Consider the following 20,921-nt stretch of genomic DNA (forward strand, 5'->3'; position numbering starts at 1 on the left):
AGGGGGAAGATGTAAAACAGAATTCTCCCCCCCTTCCTACTTGCCTTTGTTGGAGGGGGAGTGGAATGTTGGGAATGCTTGCTGACTGGGAGCGTTGGCTGGGAATTTTCCTTCCTTCCCTTGGATGGCATCCTGGAAAGCTGTGGGCGGGAGAAGCTGGGCCTGGGAATAGTCCCTTATACGGTCGGTCCTTATCCCAAACCTTCCCCTCCCCCTGGCTGAAGAGGGCCTGTTAGCAGCCATGGGGAAGAACAGGGTCCATCACCCCTAGGCTTCAGCCCCCACCTACAAAGCACCACGTGGTTGGGAAGCTTCTTAAGAGAGGATCTAATCCAGCCTCTGGACTGGACGGAAAGAACCAAGAAGGATGGGGCAGTCCATGGGGACCCTGCAGGGGGAGGACCCCCAGCTCCCAGGGTGAGAAGACCCGCTCAGGACATCCTGCTCTGGGCCAGACTCCCACTGCTCAGCTAACTTGACTTAGACCCACAAGGAAGGGACCCCAGCAAAGTGATCTGTTTGGAGGAAGCCTCCAGGAAACTGAGCAGTCCACCACGTCCAGGCCTGGGAAGCTGGGGGACAGGCCCTGAAGGGAGCTGTTGTTTGTCCTTCGTTCTCCAAGAGGACCGTGACGTCAGAGGTGACATCATGACTCACAGCAAGAGAGGGCTGAGCAAGGTCACCAACCTCTCCTCCAGAGCCATCTAGGTCCAGTGGCAAGAAATAGATCAGAACAACTGGAGATGGCCCCAGATGTTTGAGGCAATCAGAGTTAAGTGACTTGCCCAGGGTCACGCAGCTAATTCATATTTGAACTCAGGTCCTCCTGACTCCAGGACCAGTGCTCTCTCTGTACCACACCACCTAGCTACCCCTTCAGATGCTCTAGACAGCCAGGTGGTGTGCCTTTGTTTCTCCCTTCATCCATACAAAAGCCCAGTGAAGTAGCTACTAGTAGGATGCCTGTTTTACACATAAGGAAGCTGGCAAGTTAAGTGATTTGCCCAGGGGTCACATGTCTATTAGCATCAGAGGCACCAGTTGAACTTGAGCCTTAATCTGGAAGGAAAGGAAGGGGACCACTCACTGGCCACTTGAGGGGTGCATTCTGCAATGGAAGAGAAAATATAAGGTCTCCATGTGCTCCAGAGGACAGGTTAATTTGGGGGCGGGGCAATGAGGGTTAAGTGACTTGCCCAGGGTCACATAGCTAGTAAGTGTCAAGTTTTCACTGCACCACCTAGCTGCCCCCCAGGAGGACAGGTTAATTAATCCTGCAGTGAGGAGTGTGAGGTTGCACTCTGGGGTACCTTTCAGCGCTGAGGCTCCTCATTAATCTATTCTAAGCCCCTTCTTGGTCTGGTGCCCATACTCAACATTCCTCTTGCTCCTGAGATTGGCATGGCTCATACTCAGTGAGCCCGGCTTCAAACGCACAAGTCCCCTGATTTTTGTCCAACTTTCCCCACTACACCAAGGTTTCTGGCTTTCCGAGTCTCATCCCAAAAGCACCCCCTCCCCCGCCCCATCATATCCAGTCACTAAGAATGAAAGAGCTTAAATCCATTTATTGGGGGGTAGGAGGCTTGGTCCTCTCAAAACAAAGACTTGGTATTTCTGGGAAGGAAGTGAGGGGCTGAGGTCAGTGCTAGGATAAAGAGGGGGGCTTGGGGGCTAGGAAACACTCCCCTAAAAGGATAGGTGGAATACGGGGTATTTCCTTAGCCAGATCCCCAAGCTCCAAGCCCTTCAAAGAAAATTCCCTTCCTGCAAAGTGTTGGGGGGAGGGGCAGTGGGGGGGTGGCAATATTTATATGGACTGTACAACTGAAAATCCCCCCCCACCAAGGAATGTGCAAACAAAGAAAATAACATTAATTATTAATAACATTAAAGGCAGCCCCCTGTGGGTTTTCAAAGCACTTAATGGGTCTAACAGACCTCTCTGTATGGGACAGTGGGGGAGTGTATGGGAAAACTGAGGCACGACTAGCTCCAAAGTAGGACCCAAATGTCTTTTCTTCTCAGGGCCTTAAATATCTTCAAGTCTTTTATTCTGGGAGACCTGGGCACGGCTCCACTCCCACCCTTGTCTCTGGAGCACACCTACATTCAGCTCACGTTCTAGGAGAGGCCTCAGCAGGCCCCTGAACCCGGCGCTGCCCTGGGAGATCCAGGGAGGCCAGCAGAGGGGCATGATTCAGGCGGACCTGGGCCTTAGCTGGACCCAGTCGCCCTCCACCCCCTACTCGGATACTGACTGTGGTAGAGTAGCTGGGCCGAGGCGTCGGTGGTGGTGATGGGGCTCGGGACGAGGGAGCCGAGGCCCAGGGACCCCTAGTTGGGGAGGGCCTCCAGGCCAGGGGAGCCTCCCCTTCTAGGACCCCTGCCCCTCTCCTTGCCAGACTCTGACTGATGCAAGAAGCAGCCAGGTACCTGGATAGGGCAGCTGCACTTGACCCTAAAAGCTGCCGTCCCTGAGGAGGTAGACTTGGGGTCGGAGCTGGGGCAGGGGGCAGGGCTGGGACTGGGGATGGGACAGGGGGCAGGGCAGGGACTGGGGATGGGACAGGGGGCAGAGCTGGGGTTGGGGCAGGGGGCAGGGCTGGGGCTGGGGCAGGGGGCAGAGCTGGGGCTAGGGCTGGGGTGGGGGGCAAGGCTTCTGGGGCAGGCTGAACAACCTCTGGAACAGGGAAGTTCAGGTTCAAGGCTTCCTCCCTGGGGACTTCAATGTCTAGGAGTCCACCAGCCTCAGTGGGGCAATGCCTCCCCACAGGTGGAGGCTCAGACCTTGGGGTGACCAATGGAACGGTGGCATGGGATCGCATTGCAGGGACCAGAGCCACAGAAGAGTGAGCACAAGCCATTGGGAAGCTCGCCTCCCGGACTAACACGTGGCCAAAAGCAGGGAGGGGCCCTAGAGGGAGAGAGACAGAGGAGCAGTCACCTTTCTCCCCTTTCCTCCAGCTGTCTTCCCCCCACTGCAGACCTTTGCCTCCCCTCCCAGCCAATGTTTCTGATCCCTTGGCTCTGGAAGACTTACCAGGCTGAACTTCTTCCTCCTCCTTTGGGGGAACCAGGAGTTGGTGGGAATGCACCAGGCCCCGGGTTCTCCTCCGAGACCCCACCACCGTCACCTGGTTCCCTGCCCGCTGGAGTCTCTCAATTCGGTCAGTGTACATACGTGCCAACTCCCGGACGCGTGTGGCCACCCTCTCTGAACCAGCAGTCCCACTGGGGCCATCTCCATTCCTGCTCCCATCCCTGCCAACAAGGAGCTGGGACAGGGAACCCACTCTGCAATTTCCCCTGAAATCTGAGTCTTCCAGGATGAGCAGGGGTTCAAGAATGCTGCCCTGGGAGCCCCTTCCCTCCAAGGAGCCTTGTTCCATGGCCCGCCAGGCCCTCCGGATCTCTGAGCAGGAGTAGAACTCTGGGGCCTCGAGATCAGCAGTCTTGTTGGGAGAAGTGGGAGACAGCCCCCCTTCTTCTCTGTCCTCCTCCTCCTCCTCCTCCTCCTCCTCCTCCTCCTCCTCTTCCTCTTCTTCCTCCGTCCAAGATGACCTGCTCTCCTGTCTGGGCTCAGCTCCATCATCCGTCTTTTCGGATGGGACGGCCTCAGCCGACGTCGCAGCGTCGGAGTCCTCATCCCTCATCCCTGATCCTTGGGGGCAGGGCTCCCCTTGTCCTGAGGAGTGCTCAGAAATTCTGGGACTCTCCTCACAACTGGGGATTTGGGGAATGTCTGGAAGCCTGGGAATGACAACAATTGCTGCAGCGCCTGGAATTTCAGAAATGCTGGCCGTTTCGGTGCTGTCCAGCCCCTCCAGGACATGGAGTGGGGATGGCCCTCTGTCTTCCAGCTGTTTGTCTTCCTCCTCTTCAGAGGACTCTCTGCTTAAGGGCACTGGGGTCTCCTGGCCAACACTCACAGTCTGATTTGGAGACTCGGCCTCCCCCTGGAATTCAGGGGCTTCATCAGCTTCCAGGGGAGAAAGCTGGAGGAGAGGGCAAAGGTTAGGGCTGGACACCTGCTCTTAGATGGAACGGGGCCTGAATAGGACTCGATCATCTGTCACCCCAGACCAGCTCCCGTCAAGGACCCAGGGGCTGCCACTGGCTCACCCCTGGTTCCTGCAGACCTCTCTGCGTCAGCAGCTCCATGATCTCCTCAGTGATGGAGAGGCCTGGGGGGCCCAGGTTAGGGGGAGTCGGCTCCTCCAGGTCTTCAGGGGTTCCCGAGGCCAGGACAGGGGCCAGCTCCGGGGCCTTGCAGAGGGACTCTGACATCGGGAACAGCTCTCCCTCACTGCCGGCATGCTACCAAGGGGAAACAGTGAGACCGCCAGGCCATAGACAGTGCGGCCCAGCGTCCGGCCCCCACCCCCTCCCAGAGCCGGGGGCTTGCCCAACCTCCACCCCCTCAGAGCCAGGCCTCTACATCCCTGGTAGAGATGGTGTTTCTTACCTTGAGCCTAGATCCAGCTGGACCAGAGTAAATGATGAGGAGAGAGCAAAGGAGATTAGGAAGTCACTTAATTTCTGCTTGTAGGTTCCCATACCTCCTACCAACACACACACACACACACAGACACATACACACCATCTAGAAACAGTGAAGGACAAGAGCCCGACAGAGCCACACACACACACACACAGCCCCAGAGGGAGCCAGGGGGACACTGACCAATCTTCGGAAACATGATGTGAGATTCCTTTGCTGGCTCTGTGGGGGAAGGTGGGGCAAGATAAGTGACTTGGGGGGGGGGGCTGGCTAGCTGCTCCCCCCATAATCCCCAAGCCACCTCCCAAGCCCGATTGTCTGGGCCCTTCACTTACCAGACTGCCTTCGGCCTCTTCGACCAGGGGAGGCGCCTATAGGGCTGTTCAGAGATGGGGAGGGGTCTGTAGAGAAGAAAAAGCTGCTCATACCGATCTTACCACCCCCATTCACTCTGGTTCTAGCTGGGGAATAGGCCCATTGGGTCCCCAAGGGATTGGAGGGGGGTAGAGCCTTGGGTCCAGGGGTGAATGGGCTAGGGCTGAACATGAATGCTGGGGTCCCGAGTCCACTGATGGAGGGAGAGACACCTGAGAACCCTTCGTACCTATCGTCCTTCGTCCTGTGAAGTTTCGGCCTTCAGGGAGGCGGGGGGACCCAAGTGGAGGTGTTAGAGATTCACAACTGGGCTGGCCTTCAGGGGCACCTGCAAAGGAAGTCTGGGGAGTCAAAACCAATGCCTTGTCCATCCCACACAGGTCTCCACTCCCCCTCCTCCACCCCATCCCCTGAGATGGGGGCCAGGGGTGCAGTTTCTCACTCACAGTGAAAAGCATTTTCCAAGAGGACTTGCTTTGCCTGAAAAAGACCAAGAGAAATGGCTGAAGAGGATGCTCTCCTGGGGTCCCTGGGCAGGGACCCCCTCACCCTGGTGGGGATGGAGGCTGGATGAGGGGGTTCTCCCAGGGTCATGGGCCAGCTGCAATGGGAGGCAGGGAGGGTATCGACCTCTTCACCTTAGCGGGAATAGAGGCTGGGTGGTTTTCCACTATTAATCGATGCAGGTAATGGAGCCACAGGCGTTTCTCCTCATGGTTCTTGGCCTGGGATGTGGGGTTGGGAGAAAGGAGCCAGATAAGACCAGGGGCTCTTAGAAGAGCTGCACCCGGCCACCTGGGCCCCCAAGGCCTTTGGTTACCTGAAGCAGGTGCTGGTGCTTCGGGATGGTCACATCAGCCACCTTGAAGCTCAGGGGGTCTTTGGGACTCTCACTCACAGACAAGTTACAGCACTGAGGGGAAGGGGTGGTGGTGGGAGGAAGCCCAAGTGTCAGATCTTGTAGCCTCCGGGCCCCCCCCCCGGATCTAACGCCATGTCTGGGGCCTGGAGATCCCGAGGTGAGCTCTTAGCTTCCCACCCCAGAGAACACAGGGTTGTTTGCCTCCTCCCAGCATCACAGCCTCCTAACCTCCGCCCCCTGGAGAACCAGAAGGCGCCTAGGCCTCTGCCCACCTCCCTCCCAGGGACTCAGGCGTCCAGCCTTCTGGCCCCCTCCCCTTCAGGGATATCACTGTTGCTGGGACCCAGGCTATGTCTAGCTCATTCATACTCCCTTTCTCCCCAGTCCCCACCTCCCCCAGGGGAAGCCCCAGACTCACAAAGATGTGGCCCTTGTAGCTATAGCCAGGACCTCGTCTTTTAGCCACCAGAAGCATACGAGAGAAGAGGAAGAGGAGACGCTGGCCCCCTCGAAGCCGGGGGCCACCCCCACCTCGGAACACGCCCTCTAGCACCAGCTCCCCAAAGGCACTTAGCTCCGGACCCCCCCAGCCGCCCAGCCGCCGCTGAACTTCCTGGAACATATGGAATACATGGAGACACACACATGGGCCTACCCTGAGAGGGACAGGCAGCCCCAATCCCAGACGAACCACTCCCCCCCCCCCCCCATCAACCTTAAACTCACCTGCAGACGAGCCGCATGCTCCTGTTTCCTTTTCATGTCATTGATGTACCAAGCAACCGCTGTCATAGACACAATGGCATCTTCAACCACCTCCCGGCCCCCAGCACCTTGCTCAGTCCCAGCTCCCTCTGGCCAGTGTTTGCCTAGCTCCTGAAGGCAGAGGACCGGAAGGGAGAAAGAGAGGGAGAGAGGAAGGAAATGGCATCTGGATACTTCTCCCCAGCCCCCGTCTCTCCTTCTCTGTCTCTCCCCACTGTGTCTGGGTTGGAGTCCCTCGCATCCTCAGTCTATATGTGTCCTTTTCTCTGGGTTTTTTGTCATGTTCTGATATTTTCTGGTGCCTTCTCCAGTGATGCTGGTCCACTAACTGCCAAGGCCTGGGCTGACCTCTTCCTAGCCCCAGCAGGAGCCCCTGCACACAGTAGGGTCTTAGGAAATATCTAATAGGGTCACCTTCCACAAGTCTCCTCTGATCTTTATCCCTCCTTCTGGTTCTTGGGTTCTCTCCTTGACCCCTGTTCCCCAGAGAGCTGTCTCATCCACCCCCAACCCCAAGCTCCCACCTAATAACAGGGGGCAGATTCATCCACCCATCTCTGTCTCTAGCCTCCCTCCCCTCCCATCTCTCCCCATCCCCAGGACCCAGGCTCTGGCTTGCACCTGCAGTAAGAGGTGATACTTTAGGATGCGCTGCACAGGTTTGAGGAGGAAGCTCTGCAGAGGCAGTGAATGCCGGAGCTGGGCCTGGCGTTCCTGGAGCCACTGGGCCACAGGAGGGGAGAGGGAGAGGTCTCGAAGCAGGGCCATCGAGCTGGGGAAGGGCAGAATTCATGAGTTACAAAGGATGATGGGAGTCTGGAGGGGATGATGAGGGTGGGGGGAGCCAGGGGGACCTCCATCGAGGGCCAGATCATGGAGGGGGTTGGCTTTTCAACAGCAGCAACCAAATGTCATGCAGGGTCAGGGAAGGGAAAATGAAGGCGGTCGGAGGTCAAGGGGCCCCAGAAGGATCTGGGAGGGGCGAGAGTCTCCTTACCTTGGATAGTTCATACAGTAGAGCGTATAGATGTCAAATTCTTCACTCTGCAGGCAATGAGTACGGTCTGCTAGCAGGGAACCCGGTGCTTTGCCCGCCCTTCCCCCACATCACACACACACACACACACACAGGAACTCGCACACACGCACACACGCACACGCACACACATACACACACGCACACACACGCACACACACACGCGCGCACACGCACACGCACACACATACACACACGCACACACACACACGCACGCACACGCACACACACACACGCACACGCACACGCACACACACACGCGCACACACACGCACACACACACGCGCACGCACACACGCGCACACACACGCACGCACACGCACACGCACACACACACGCGCACGCACACACGCGCACACACACGCACGCACACACACGCGCACACACACGCACACGCGCACGCACACACACACGCACGCGCACACACACACATCTATGATCCCAATCCTTTCTCAATCCCCTTCCTCTGCTCTCATGCCAGGGAGCCCTCCTCCCAGGACTCCTAGGAAGCCCACGTGCCCTTCCTCCCAACCCCTGACCCCCAATGAGTGGATCCCCAGCATCTGGCCATGCTCACCCTCTGCACAAAGCAATCAGCAATGCCATGGGCACTGGTGGTATTCTCCAGATCTTCTAAGAGTTCACTGTAGGGCACGGAGCAGGGAAGGGGAGGGCCAAGTCATAACAGGAACCCCCAGGGTTGTGACAAAAGGCCCCCCATCTTGAAGGGAGGCCCCCTTGTCCTTGGGTAACCCCATGCCTCAGATACAAGACCCAGGCAGGCATCCCTGTCACCCCTGAATCATGTATCAATTATACAAGTCCCCCCAGATCCAGGGTCCAAGAATTGGGTTCTCAGAGCTGAGGAAAACTCCAGGGAAGAGGAGATCTTATGGGAAGGTCATTTAAAGAGGCCCTGATTGCCCCACCCCCTCCTCCAATCAGCATGGTGGCTGGAATACTGGAATGAAGTCAGAAAGACCTGGGTTCAAATCCTGCCATAGACACTTAACTATGTGACCCTGAGCAAACCAATTAAATGTCTTTTGAGCCTGTTTTCTCCTCTGTAAAATGTAGTAGTTCTAGTGTGTTAACTGTTATCTGGCTTCATATCATCCTTAAGTGGGTAAGGGGAGAATGCGTTAGAATGTAACATTACCCCCTTGATATAAAAGGGAAGCTCTATCCAGAGACCAAGCCTAAATGGATTAAAATAGGTTTCTTCTGGCAGGACTTCCCACAATTCCTGGACATTTAGTTCCCTTCTGACCTGCTAAACTCGTAGATGTCTTCGATGTTGGAGAAGAGGGTCCCGAGATGTTCTGAATTCAGCCCAGGAGGGCCATTGGCCACCAGACATCCCAGATAATCCTGCAGAGAAGAAACCAAGGTCTCCCAATCTCCTGCCCCCAAGCCCAGGCTGCTGGCTGGAGCAAGAACTGGACTGGGGCTGAAAGCAGGAGGTTAGTGGGTATGAGACCAAGAGGGCTCCTGGGAGAATTAAAGGGGAGAAAAGTTTTCTGGGGGACCCAGATGGGCACTGGGTTGGGGAGTCTGAGGAAGGGCTGCCTCACCTCCACAATGCTCCTGAGGTCTCTGACATAAGCCCGCTCTGTCTCCACAATCTCCCGGACCACACGCTCCAGGTGTGAGGGTTTCTTGGTCCCTTGCCCTGGCTCCCCTCTAGGCCCAACGGGAGTCAGGTGTAGCTGGATGGGGGGGGCCTGGCAGGGGCTCCAGGGCTGACACGGAACAGGCCTGGCTGGAGCTGGGACCTGGGCTAGGGCCTGCATGAGGTTCCCCCTCAGAACCCACAGTACTCAGAGATGTGGAACTTCCCGATCCTCGGGGGGAAGCCATGGGCAGGGCTGGGGGAAGCCCTGTGGGAAGGAGAGAGCAGGCCAGGCTCAGCAGCAGGCAGCAGACTTCCTGAGCCTCCTGACACGGTCCCCTCAAACAGCCCCTTTGCACATCATCTGGTACACAACCATTTCGCAAACATGCTTCACATTATCTTCACACACTCCTCTCACCTCTGTGGCTACACCCAGGACTTGGGCTCTGACTGGGTTTAGTTAGACTTGGACGGTGCGCTCCCTCAGGCATGGCAGGAGGATCTCAAAGCTCGGTCCTGGGGGCAGCAGAAAGGAGAAAAGTCACTGGCATTTCCGGAAGAAAGTGAGGGGAAGGTGGACAGGGATGGTTGGAAACACACACAGGTCTGGGGACCCAGAGAGACACACATATACACTCCCCTACTCAGTCAAGGTCTCTCTGAGAGTGAGGAGAAGACACATCTACCTGGCAGAAGGAGGAGGAAGAGACAGGCCCTGAGAGGCAGAGACTGGGGTAAAGAAGGAGACACTGTAACAGAGAAAGAAAGAGAAAGTGAAACATACTGATAGACCACAAAAGATAGCTATTTTCTGTCTTACTGGCCCTTGAAGGAGAGAGTAAAGTTTCTCATCATCAGCTATGAGAAGGGAAGGGAGAGAGGGAGGAGGGGAGGAGAGGGGAGGGGAAGAGAGGGAGAGGGAGCCAGAGAATAGAGAGGAGAAAGGAGAAAGGAAGAAAAAGAAAGAGAGGAGAGAAGGGGAGGGGAGGGGAGGGAAGGGGAGGGGAGAGAAAGGGAGGAAGAGAGAGAGGAGAGGAGAGGAGAGGAGAGGAGAGGAGAGGAGAGGAGAGGAGAGGAGAGGAGAGGAGAGGAGAGGAGAGGAGAGGAGAGGAGAGGAGAGGAGAGGAGAGGAGAGGAGAGGAGAGGAGAGGAGAGGAGAGGAGAGGAAGAGAGAACAAGAAGAGACAGAAGAGGAGAGGAGAGGAAGAGAAGAGAGGAGAGGGGAGGAGAGGAGTGGAGAGGAGAAGAGAGGAGAGGAGAGGAAGAGAGGACAAGAAGAGACAGAAGAGGAGAGGAGAGGAGGAGAGGAGAGGGGAGGAGAGGAAGAGAGGAGTAGAGAGGAAGAGAGGACAAGAAGAGACAGAAGAGGAGAGGAGAGGGGAGGAGAGGAAGAGAGGACAAGAGACAGAAGAGGAGAGGAGAGGAGAGGGGCGGGGGCAGTATGTGTCCGAGAGGAGGGGCTGGGAAAGGCTGCGGGGGCGGGAGCCTCGGAGGGTCCCCAGGGGAAAGGAGAGGAGAGGAGGCTGAAAGGCAGGATGCCAGGGTCCCAGCTGAGCCTTCCCCCTTCCAGCCCTCAGTCTGTCTCCGTCTCGCTCCCTCTCTCTGACTCAGTGTCTCCTTTTGTCTCTATTCCTGGATACTGAGAAGTGAACACAACGCCCCAACCCTACACCTCAGCTGTCCCCCAGCGATGTTACCTTTGAGCAGGGAATGGAGCCAGACTCAAGCCCTGATGAAATGACCATTCCTTTCTGGTTAGAACCGAAACACGACTAAGGGCCTCCCTAGGTCTGCCCCCTCCAAGATTCCCAGGGATCTGCCTGAAGAGGCAGAGCCTATATGTGGAGGGAGAGGAATGTGTCTGGGCTCTGGATCTGCACAAAGGTCCCCGATCTCGGCTTGGTGGACCAGGGACGTCGGTCGGTGTGGGTCTTGAATCTGAGGGGCACTCAGGGAGTCTAGTCCCCACGTCCACCCAGGGGACACAGGGACCGAGCCGACTCCCAAGCCAACCCTTGGCTTGGGAAGGAGAGGAGAGGGAGGGGGCCGAGGAGGAAGGGGGCCGGGGAGGAAGGGGGAGCGGGGCTCTCCTGGGTCCGGCGCCGGCCCCGCCCCCTCCCCGCCCGCCCGCTCGCCCCCTGTTCATTGTTCCCGGGCCGGAGCCGCCCCTCCCCCGCTTCCCTCCGCTTCCCCTCTCCGTCTACCCCTCCTCCTCCTCCTCCTCCGGCCTCCTCCCCCCTGCCGCCCCCCGGATCTCACCTTCTCCTAGAGGGGCTGAAGGGGCCCCAAATCCCGGGGCCCCTGTGGGGCCGGGACTTGCAGCAGCCGGCAGCGTGTGTCCGGCCCCAGGAGTGCCCGAAAGTGGAGGCGGAGCGGGGCCACCCGAGGGGGCCGGTGTGTCCGTCTTGGGGGCAGACGAGGGGCGCAGCGGGGCCAACTTTGTCCGGAGGTCCAAGCGGGCTCCGAGGGCACTCCACGGCCGGGGTAGGGCGGCGGGGAGGCTGGCCGCCAGCCGTCGGTCGGTCTGTCTGTCTGTCTTCTTCCGTGGGTCCGTCAGTCCCTGGGCGCGGGGCCGGGCCGGGCCGGGGGGCGGCGGCGGCGCCACATCTGGGGAGGGGGGCCGGCTCCAGCTGTGGGCCGGGAGGAGGGGACTAGGCGGGCAGGCAGGCAAGCGGGCAAGCAGGGGGGCCTAGCTCCTCCCCGCCCCCTCCCCTCCCCTCCATCCCCGCCCCCTCCCGCCCAGACATCCTGTTCCCGCCTGCAGGGGACTCGGGAGAGGGTGGGGTTAAACCTAGCCGGACTGCCGGGGGTTAACATGCCTCATGAATATTCATGACGGGAGACCTCGCCCACTGCCCTAGCCTGGGCCAAGTCCACGGGGGGGGGGGGGGGGGGGGGGGCCAGCTGGGCCCGTGTTCACCCGCCCCTTTCCCGGGCTGGAGGTCAGTTCTGGCTGGACTGTAGGTGGTGGTGGTGGGGTCGCTGGAAGACGGAGGATCTGGACGCCTAGCTCCCTCCTCCCTCCAACAGCTGGAAAAGTTTCCCTTTTATAGGCCCGGGCCCCCGAGGCGGGAGCGTGGGAACTGGATGGGGAGGGGCCTGAGGCTTCCCGGTTCTGACACCCTCTCCCCAGCCCCGAGTCACTCTGAACGCATCTGGTCTGAGCTTGCCTAGCAGGGGCTACTTAGGAATCCTCTTTTCTGGAACCTCGGTCCATCCGGCTGGATCCCTCCCGAGCATCTCTACCGGTTTCTTTCTCTTTGTCTCTCTCAGGTGTCTCTGGCTCGTTCAGCTCAACCAAGATTTCTTTTTCTTTCTTCCGTTAGCTGCTTGGGGCACTTAAGGTTAAGTGACTTGCCCAGGATCCACGCATCCCCTTTTTGGGGGAGGCTGGGCTCGAACCCAGGTTTTCTAAGAATCTAAAGTTTCACAACAGCTGACCATTTGCTCCCTGCTCCAGAGATGAGACAGGTCAGGACCAAAACCAGCTTTAAAATATTAAGTGCCGGCGTGGCGCAGTGGATAGAGCTCCGGCCCTGGAGTCAGGAGTACCTGAGTTCAAATTCGACCTCAGACACTTAACGCTTACTAGCTGTGTGACCCTGGGCAAGTCACTTAACCCCAATTGCCTCACTAAAAAACCCCAAAAACAAATAAAATATTAAGTGCCTACTACGGGCCGGGCGCTGTGTCATTCTTTACCTTAGAATTCCTAGTTTCCTTCCCAACTCACAGTCCCGCTTTATGCATACAGCCTCCTAGCTGCTAGTGCTTCCCCGCCTCCCCGAATATTTGGTATTTGGAACCCTAAAACTGGTTGGAAGAAAAGCTCACCGGGACCTAGATAATGGACTTCTTGAAGAATCCCACCTTCTACCTTTCCCAATCCCTCCAAATTTGAGAGTCTTCAGCGTTTGTTACTTTATATATATCCTGGATGTAGCTTGTTTGTACATAATTGTTGCTTTTTGTCTCCCCCACTAGATTGCAGGCATTTTTTGTCTTTCTTTGTAACCGCAGCTTTAGAGCCTGACACGAATAGCTCTGACTTATTAACCGACTGTCTTTATCCTATAAAATAAACGAAAAAGTCCCGGCTCACCCGGAGCTTACTAAATGTCAATTGATAAGAAAGGACAAAGTAATTTTGTAGATAAGGCAGGAATAATTCAGAGCACTTAGCATAGGTCTCCAGATCTCTGCCGCTGGGGGCCCGGAAGGAGAAGTTTCCGGTTTCACCTCAGTAATTTACAAAGAACCTTCCTTCATTAATTCCATTCATTCAACTTGCAGCTGGTCGCTAAATCCTAAACTCCAGGCTGGCCGAAGGGGGTTTGCAAAGAACAAATAATTCAACCATCAAGGACTTTACATTCTAATTGAGGGGCGGGGCAATGACCTGTACCAGGAAGTCTCACTTATTCAAAAAGAATGCTAAGTAAAGGGGGGGGGGGAGCGGGGTTGGGAGAGCAGTAGAGTCTGGAACTCAGAGGTTTGGTTTCCTTTCGATTCGAAGGTCCTAAATCCCAAAATGTACCTGGGGCCGACACGTGGCGGTTGCCCAACTCTCGGGGAGTGTGGGACAACAGGACAGTTAAGGAGGAAGAGTGTTCCCAAGCTTCCTTGTCTAGGTGAGGTCTGGGGGCAACTTGCCCTCAAGCAACCCTAACCTCCCATTTACTTGTCTAGTTCCAGAATGAAGGACACCTGAGCACCTAGTTCCGTGCCCAATCCTCGAAATCCCAGCATGAGTCCTCCCTCCCAACCCCGAGCTCCCGGTTTGCTTCAGTCAATGGGGATAGAGCGTCGAAGGATATTTTTCTCATTAGCCGACAGGGGGCAGCGGCGATCCATAATATGGGCAATGAGAAAGTGGACTGGGTGGGTGAGTATGCGCATGCGCCCCCCAGAGTACAAGAATCCCGGCAGTGGGAAGTCTCGTGAGGAATCTAAGGGACGTCATGTGCGGCGTCACGCAGGCGCAAGAAACGAGGAGACGAACGTGGAGGGAAGAGAACCGGAGAGGAAGAGTCACGTGGGTAAGCCTGAAGGGGCCCGCTCCGCGAGACCGCGGCCGAAGCTCCAGTGGCGCAATCGGTTAGCGCGCGGTACTTATATAGCAGTGCGGGCGGAGCGATGCCGAGGTTGTGAGTTCGATCCTCACCTGGAGCACAGATTTTTTTCCTTCCACTTTATATTTGAAATTTAAACGAGAATTAAGAGTCTGGGCTCGGAGTGAATCCGCAGCCTCAGCCTCCAAGTGCTCCCCAGGATCCTGGGATCCTGGCTGGGGGCGTGCGGGTTGGACTATGTGCCATTCCGCTCAGCGGCCGGCAGGGGGCATCCGCGGCCTTCGCCTCTGGCTCTGTACCCGCCCTCCTCTTTGGGTTCCCGGGGCTCCTCTTCGCCGGACCCCGAGGTCTTCTACCCTTGTCCCCCCCGCCTGGGGGTCTCTGCTTCCGTCTGTCTCCCTCTCTCGCAGACCCCGGCCGTCTCAGCTGTCTCTGTGACTGTCTCCCTCCGGGTCTCTAGTCCCCCTTGCTGAATAGCCTAAATGTCTCTTGTCTCTGCATTTCCACCCCCTCGGTCGCTATTTCTCAGTGCCCTCGCATCAGATCTCTGAGCTCTTTCTGGATCCCTGGGTTTTTGGGACTCCCTACATCCTTCTTCTCCGATTTCCCAGAAGAAGAGGCCGAAGGTCACAGGGGGCCCCGGGAAGGGTCCCGACTCGAGCTTCCCAGCTGAACGGGGTGGGGTTTGCGGGCGCTGACGCTAAGACCCCGCCCCCGGGGAGGCCTCCGGGCCTTATACGGACATAGGAGGCTAAAGTCCGCCCAGGACCCAAGGCCCCCCCCCCCACACACACACACACCCCTACTCGGGGCGGGGACTCCCGGGCACCCGCGCGCACAAACACACGCACCCACAGCGTCACTGACACGTAGCCTCTCGCCCAGGCTGGACTGGAGCACATTCCGTCCCCATTCCCCTCCCCGCCCCCTCCTCCTTCCCCAGTGGCTTGCGAGACGGAAACTTCCCGTCCCCACCCACAAGCCTCAGAGACCTAGGAGGACTGGCAGAGACTCGCAATCCTCCCCGGACAGCCTCGCCTTTCCTTCCCCACCCCCCAGGGCCGCCCTCTGCTGACCGTCTCCCGCTGACCCTCCCTGAAGCTTGTTTGTCCCGAGCTACTGGCGTGTTGGACCGTGAACCCCTTGAGGGCAAGGGCTGGCTTTACCTTTCTTTGTTGCCCCAGCGTTTACCTAGCAGAGGACCTGGCATACAGTAGGTGCTTAATCAGTGTCTACTGACTGAAGAGAGAGAACTCTTAGACACGAGGAAATAGACGGACCGGAGAGGAGAGACGTGTTTCAAGAAAGGGAAGAGGGAAGGGAACAAACACTTATCAAAGAGCCTAATATGTGCCGGGCACTGTGCTAATCCCTTTATAAATATCTCATTTGATGATGAGGTTCCCGAATCACCGGGAAAGAAGATGACAGAGACACGAGAAGACAGGATTTCTCGAGACCCGGGAGAGACACTGTTCAGTCGAGAGGGAAAGTCAAAGACTTCTTAGTGACAGAGACATTCTCCTTCTCCCGCCCCCTAGACTTGGATGAAAGAGGGGTGGGGTAAAAAAATAATTTTTTTTAGAAAGGGGGCTGGGGTGAAAACCTGTTGAAACTGGTGGGGGGCGGGGCTGATAAAGAGACTTCGATGGAGAGATAGAGTGGGGGGTGGAAACAGGAAATTTGGAGGACAAGTATCCACACTGAGAAAGGTAGAAGGGATGGGGATCTCATGGACAGTGTCCCTGAACCCTTTCCCGGTGCTTTCCCAACCCAGGACCAACCAATCAACAGAGGGGCTGAACCCGTATAAGTCATTCTGAACTTCTGGAATTAAGACTGAAGTCAATCCCTTTCCCCACCCCAAGTCCTTCCTGGTGACCTCACCTGGGCCACCTCCTCAGGTGAGGGGGGGTGCCCTCCCTTCCCGGGTGAGTTCACCTGGAACCGCCCTATCCTGGGGCCAGAGGAGCCAGGAACCAGCTAGACCGGCCCCCTAGGTCCCAGGACAACTCTCTCTACCCTGAATCCCAGGAGACTGACACGAAGAAAATCTTTCACACACACATTCCTCTGTTGTGTATTGTATTAGTTTTAATTAAAAAAAGGACAAACTCCACCAAAAACAAAAATAGATTTCTTTTTTGTTTAGCTAACTATATATATATATATATAACATTTCAAATATATATTACAGTGGCAGCAATCTCCCAATATTAGACAAAAGGGAGAGGGGACGACGGCATATATAAATACTATAAAACCCGTCGGAATAAATAATGTCGTCACCATAAATAAGGGGCATGGAAGTGAGGCAGGGAGACTTGGATTTGGTCTGGTTAGGTAGGGTTTGAGCACCAGGACTGGGGAGACCCCCATCTAGGGGAGACTTGGGGAAGCCTGTTCACAGCATGAAGAAAGAAGGGGTATCTCCTATCCTGACCTCCCTCCCCCTTAACAGGGTGTCTCAAAGACAGTACAGTTTTAACCTAGTAATGCTTATGACTGCATTAAGACTTTTGGGACACGCTGTGTGTATATATATAGAGAGAGATTCAGTATGCTACATTAAAAAAACAAAAACAAACCCACCCCCAGAACACCTCTTAAAGAGTTTTTGCTCCCCATAGGGACCTGCCCTGGGAGACTTAGGCAATGGGTTAATTCTCTGAAGGCCAAGCAGATGAGGGATTTCCACATCTGGGCAGTCGGCAATGGGAGGGGAGAGGAAGTTCCTGATTCCGGTCCCAGCTAAGTTTGGAGGCACAGGGGTCTTCAGTCGGACACAGAGAGCCGATTGAAGATAGGGAGTCGCCTGGGGGAAGACAGGGCCAGGAGGTGAGAGTTAGAGGGGGCAAAGGCGCCCCCCACTGCTACCTCAAACACCGGGGAGTCAGACCCCCCCAGGCTGCTTCCCCCGCTGCTGGCCTGGTCGTCTGGCTCAGAGCCCAGGGAGTGAGCAGAAGAGCTTCGGGCCAGCCCCAGGCCCAATCCCAGGCCCAGGCTCAGGGCATCCCTTGTGGGCCCCCATGAGCTCGTCTGGCGACAGGAGGGGCAGCAGGTTTCTCCCGCCGTGGCTCCCCTGGGCACTGGGCCAGGAGCAGCCGAGAAGGCAGAGGGTGAGAAGGGGACCTCCGCGGGGGCGGTGGACAGTGGGGGCGGAGAGGAAGGAGGGGAGAAGAAGCCCGAGGGCGAGGGTAGGTCCGGCAGCCCTGGGGGGCTCAGGGTAGGAGAGCCTCGGCGACGGGCAGAGGGCACCCCGGAAAAGCTGAGACTCTGGCGGAGCGGGGGCGGGTGTCCCGACGCCGCCGGCACATCGTAGGGGTAGTGGATGAAATGGCAGCGGGTCCCATATGGGCAAGAGCCCATGATCAGGAATTTGCGGCAGAGCTCCGTCTTGTACTTGGGGTGGCGGCTGGCCGGCCGCAGCTCTCCGGGCCCGTGGGCGAACTGGCATTTGGAGCCGTAGCGGCACTTGCCACTCTCCGAGAAGGTCCGGCACAGCTCCGTCTTGTATCTGGACGGGGAGGCCGCTCCGGCCGGGGAGGCGGAACCGGGCGCAGCTTCCGAGGGCGCGGCCCTGGGTGCCAGGGGCTCAAAGCCGGGCGGCGGAGGCACCCAGCCGCGGCCTTCCACCAAGCTGGTGGAGCGGCCCGGGAGCCGGGGGGCCAGGGGGGCCGAGGCCCGCGGGGGAGAAGGCGGCTCCAGGTCTGCCAGGCTTGGACTCCAAGGGCTTCGAGAGCCCCAGCCCAGCTCGGCCTCCAGCTCCCCACGGGGCGCCGACGGCAGGTCCGGGCTCAGGGACAGGAGCTTCTGTTAGGAGGAAGAAGGACAAGGAGAGGGACATCAGGGAGGGCCCGGACCGTCGGACTCGAGGTCACAGCGCCGACTCCACCAACTCCACCCAACTGCGCTTCTTGCCCCTGGACGGTCCCTGGGAACTGTAGCGTCTGGCCCCCAAAGAGCCCCACCCTAAAAGGGGGGGGGTGCGGGCCGGGACCCAGGCGTCAGTCTCTTTGCCCCTACCTGACTCCACCCTAAGGCAGCTCAGAGACTGGAATCGTAATAACCCCCACAACTTAAAGAACCCCAGCTTGTAATCCCAAGACACCCCCAACACACACACACACACACACACACACACACACCACTCCCCGAGGAAGCAGCCCCTCTTCCGGGGGAACTCCAGTTTCCGAATCTGCCAACTGATCTGCCCTCAAGAAAGCCCGGTGGGAGCCCAGTGCCAGGCTCCCCAAGCCAGAATTACTGGGAGAAGGGGAAACCGTCGGCCACTGCCCTCCCCACAGTCGACCGCAGGCGGAGGTGGCCGGCGCCTTAGTTCGCTTGCTCCGAGGAGGTGAGGAGGTAGGCAAAGGCGGGGTGGCTCACCTTGTAGAGGGCGCACAGTTCCATGCCGGCGGACTTGGGCTTCCCGCCTGCAGTAGCGCTCGCGTCCATCCGTGGATTCTTGGGCTGTGCGTGTATCCAGGCTGTGGGGAGGGTGGCCGGCGCGCTATTCTTGAAGGGACGGCTTGGGGGCGGGGCCTATGGGTGCCGCCCAGGACCCACCCCCAGGGGAGCTCCAAGAGCTAGAGAGAGAAAGGGGGGGGGGGACCGGGAAAGGGCGGGGACGAGGGAGGACTCGGGGGAGGGGCGATTCCCGGACTGAGTGCCCCCGGGCGGGGCGGGGGAGGCCCAACACCTTCGTCTGGGAGAAAAGCTGGCCCATCACGACTCATAGAAAGGAACTCGCCCGGCTTCCAGTCTAACTTCATTTTTCAGACGGGGAAACTGAGACCCATAAAGGGCCTGGAAAAGTCTTTCCCAGGTCTAAGCCCCTCCTGTTAGCCAAGGGGTGAGCTGAACGTCAGAAACAAGAAGCACGATTAAGGTCCAGAAGACAGAATCAAGAGACACAAGAGTAGAGACAATGAGAGGTAGACGAGTAGAGTCAAACACCAGGCAAGACCTGAAAGAGAGAGGGACAGAGGCCATGGGGGAGAGACACACGGACGGTCTCCAAGTCAGTCTGTGAATGACCTAACCCCAGAGAATACAGTCAGGAGAGAAAGCTGGGAAGTCAGGAGTGCTAGATTTTCCAGAAGAGGAAACTGAGGTTCAAAGAGAGGCAGGGATCTATCTCAAAGCACCCTGGGAGTTGGGTAGTCAGGTTTGGAGGCCAAGACTCTTGAGATAAACTCTCCCATTCTGAGGAATTGTCTTGTCACTGGGGACTGTGTTGGAATCTTTCTCTGACTTGAACTCATTTAAAATAACCTGAAATCTTCATTTTCTCAAGTGAAGGCTTCCTCTCCAACAGTGCTCATTTTCCAGGATGAAGACTTCTGTTAGGATAGAGATCTCTGAACTTGTGAGAAGCTTCTCTTGCGGGGGGGGAGGGGGAGTCAGGAGGGACCTTCCCAGGAGCTGGGACCTCCCCAAGTCTCCCTTGGGTCCCGTGAGCCTGTGGTCTCTAAGCTTCACCTGCCCATAGTAACAAGCTCTCACGCTACTCAGTGACTCACCCACCACAGGGTGTGTATGTGTGGGGGCCCTTCCTGGAATCAGGTGACGTAAGGGGAGGGGGGGAGACTGATCTGATGCTGGGGTTCCTCTCTCCTTGTAAACAGAGAACTGAGGGCCCCCCGTCTGCAGTGCATTCTTCATATCTGGGCCTTGTTTCAGCTCAGAGCAGATGAATCTGTGACCCAGACATAGATAGGGTCACTGGCACCTGATGGGAAAGATGGGATAGTCCCCCCCCACCACAAAGGTTTCCTCCTTCCCTGAGACCCTTCCCCACTTCCCAATCACCATAGAGGGGGATTGGTTTGTCTCTCTGGGATCTCAGCTTGTGGGTACATTCCAGTATCCTGACTCATTCCCCGAGTATTCTCTGAGCGCCCCATGCTCCACCCCCTAACCCAGAGTGTTGTCTCACCATGCTTCAGGACTAGGGAGCCTGGGTCTAGGCCCAGCTTTTGGCCTGTAGGGTGTAGGGTGGAGAGGGAGAGTCTATCTATGAACCCCACTGAATTTGTCCCAAAGACCAATGTTTTCATTTCACCCCTGACTAGTGTCCTCAAAGAGCCAGACTTTCTACTCTCCCTCCTGACTCCCCTCACAAAAAAAAAAAAAAAGATTTAATTTCAAAGTAACTAAATATGTAGTTAGGAAGACCTGAACTTGAAATTATGCCGCACACACTTATTAGCTGGGAGTAGCCTCACTAGGCCTCAGTTTCCTTTTCTGTAAAACCAGGGGGGTTCCACTTGACTTCTAAGATCCCTTCCTGCCCTAAGTCCATGATCTCAGAGGCCTAGCTGTTTAATCAGGCAGCCTGACTCCTTGGGGTACCAGGTCTCTAGCTTGGCATCTGCCCCCTTAGGGTCCAGGCCTCTACCATTTCAGGGACTATAGTCATTTTTCATCCATATGAATGTGCTTAGCACCGAGCCTAGAATAGACATTTTAAAAAGTACCTCTAGCCTTCTTCTCTTTGAGTCACACAGAAATAGGGGCCTCAGGGTCCCTGGCATCTAACCCCCCTGTGTCCTCAGGATCCAGGTTTTCACTCCCCTTCCGAATCTGGGTCACTTCATTAACTATCACAAACTTGAATACCATGGCCTGGACACCTCTGGCTCCAGAGTTTCCAAAACCTCGGGGTTCTGGGTGTCCTCTCCCCTCCT

At 57.0% G+C, this 20,921-nt stretch overlaps 2 protein-coding genes and 1 non-coding gene across 3 annotated transcripts; 1 reads left to right on the forward strand and 2 right to left on the reverse strand.

The window, feature by feature from the left end:
* Positions 1–1,548: 1,548 nt before the first annotated feature.
* Positions 1,549–11,744, reverse strand: PLEKHG2 (pleckstrin homology and RhoGEF domain containing G2). The gene is given in 23 exon segments (XM_043990493.1): positions 1,549–2,497; positions 2,654–2,917; positions 3,044–3,998; positions 4,126–4,320; positions 4,469–4,485; positions 4,688–4,726; positions 4,840–4,905; positions 5,109–5,207; positions 5,326–5,359; positions 5,518–5,604; positions 5,700–5,792; positions 6,160–6,354; positions 6,468–6,617; positions 7,128–7,278; positions 7,504–7,550; positions 8,120–8,186; positions 8,813–8,913; positions 9,117–9,263; positions 9,265–9,422; positions 9,576–9,673; positions 9,802–9,906; positions 10,855–10,992; positions 11,417–11,744. Coding segments are annotated over 20 exon segments (3,318 nt in total). The 5' UTR covers positions 9,649–9,673; positions 9,802–9,906; positions 10,855–10,992; positions 11,417–11,744; the 3' UTR covers positions 1,549–2,117.
* Positions 11,745–14,236: 2,492 nt separating this feature from the next.
* Positions 14,237–14,329, forward strand: TRNAI-UAU. Its single transcript is given in 2 exon segments — positions 14,237–14,274; positions 14,294–14,329. It is a non-coding gene; the product is annotated as a tRNA-Ile (tRNA).
* Positions 14,330–16,153: 1,824 nt separating this feature from the next.
* On the reverse strand, positions 16,154–18,758 carry ZFP36 (ZFP36 ring finger protein). The gene is made up of 2 exons (XM_043997899.1): positions 18,619–18,758; positions 16,154–18,042 (listed from the first exon to the last, which is right to left on the reverse strand). The coding sequence occupies exons 1-2, from the start codon at positions 18,685–18,687 to the stop codon at positions 17,005–17,007; spliced, it is 1,107 nt and encodes a 368-aa protein (XP_043853834.1). The 5' UTR covers positions 18,688–18,758; the 3' UTR covers positions 16,154–17,004.
* Between the last annotated feature and the right edge of the window lie 2,163 nt (positions 18,759–20,921).

Source organism: Dromiciops gliroides, chromosome 3 (genome assembly GCF_019393635.1).
Source record: "Dromiciops gliroides isolate mDroGli1 chromosome 3, mDroGli1.pri, whole genome shotgun sequence".
In the NCBI taxonomy this organism is placed as follows: Eukaryota; Metazoa; Chordata; class Mammalia; order Microbiotheria; family Microbiotheriidae; genus Dromiciops; species Dromiciops gliroides.

Coding starts and splice junctions, on each gene's coding strand:
- ZFP36 (XM_043997899.1), bottom strand. CDS start 18,687: ATGGACGCGAGCGCTACTGCAGGCGGGAAGCCCAAGTCCGCCGGCATG. Junction 18,043..18,618: donor AACTGTGCGCCCTCTACAAG/GTGAGCCACCCC, acceptor TCCTCCTAACAG/AAGCTCCTGTCCCTGAGCCC.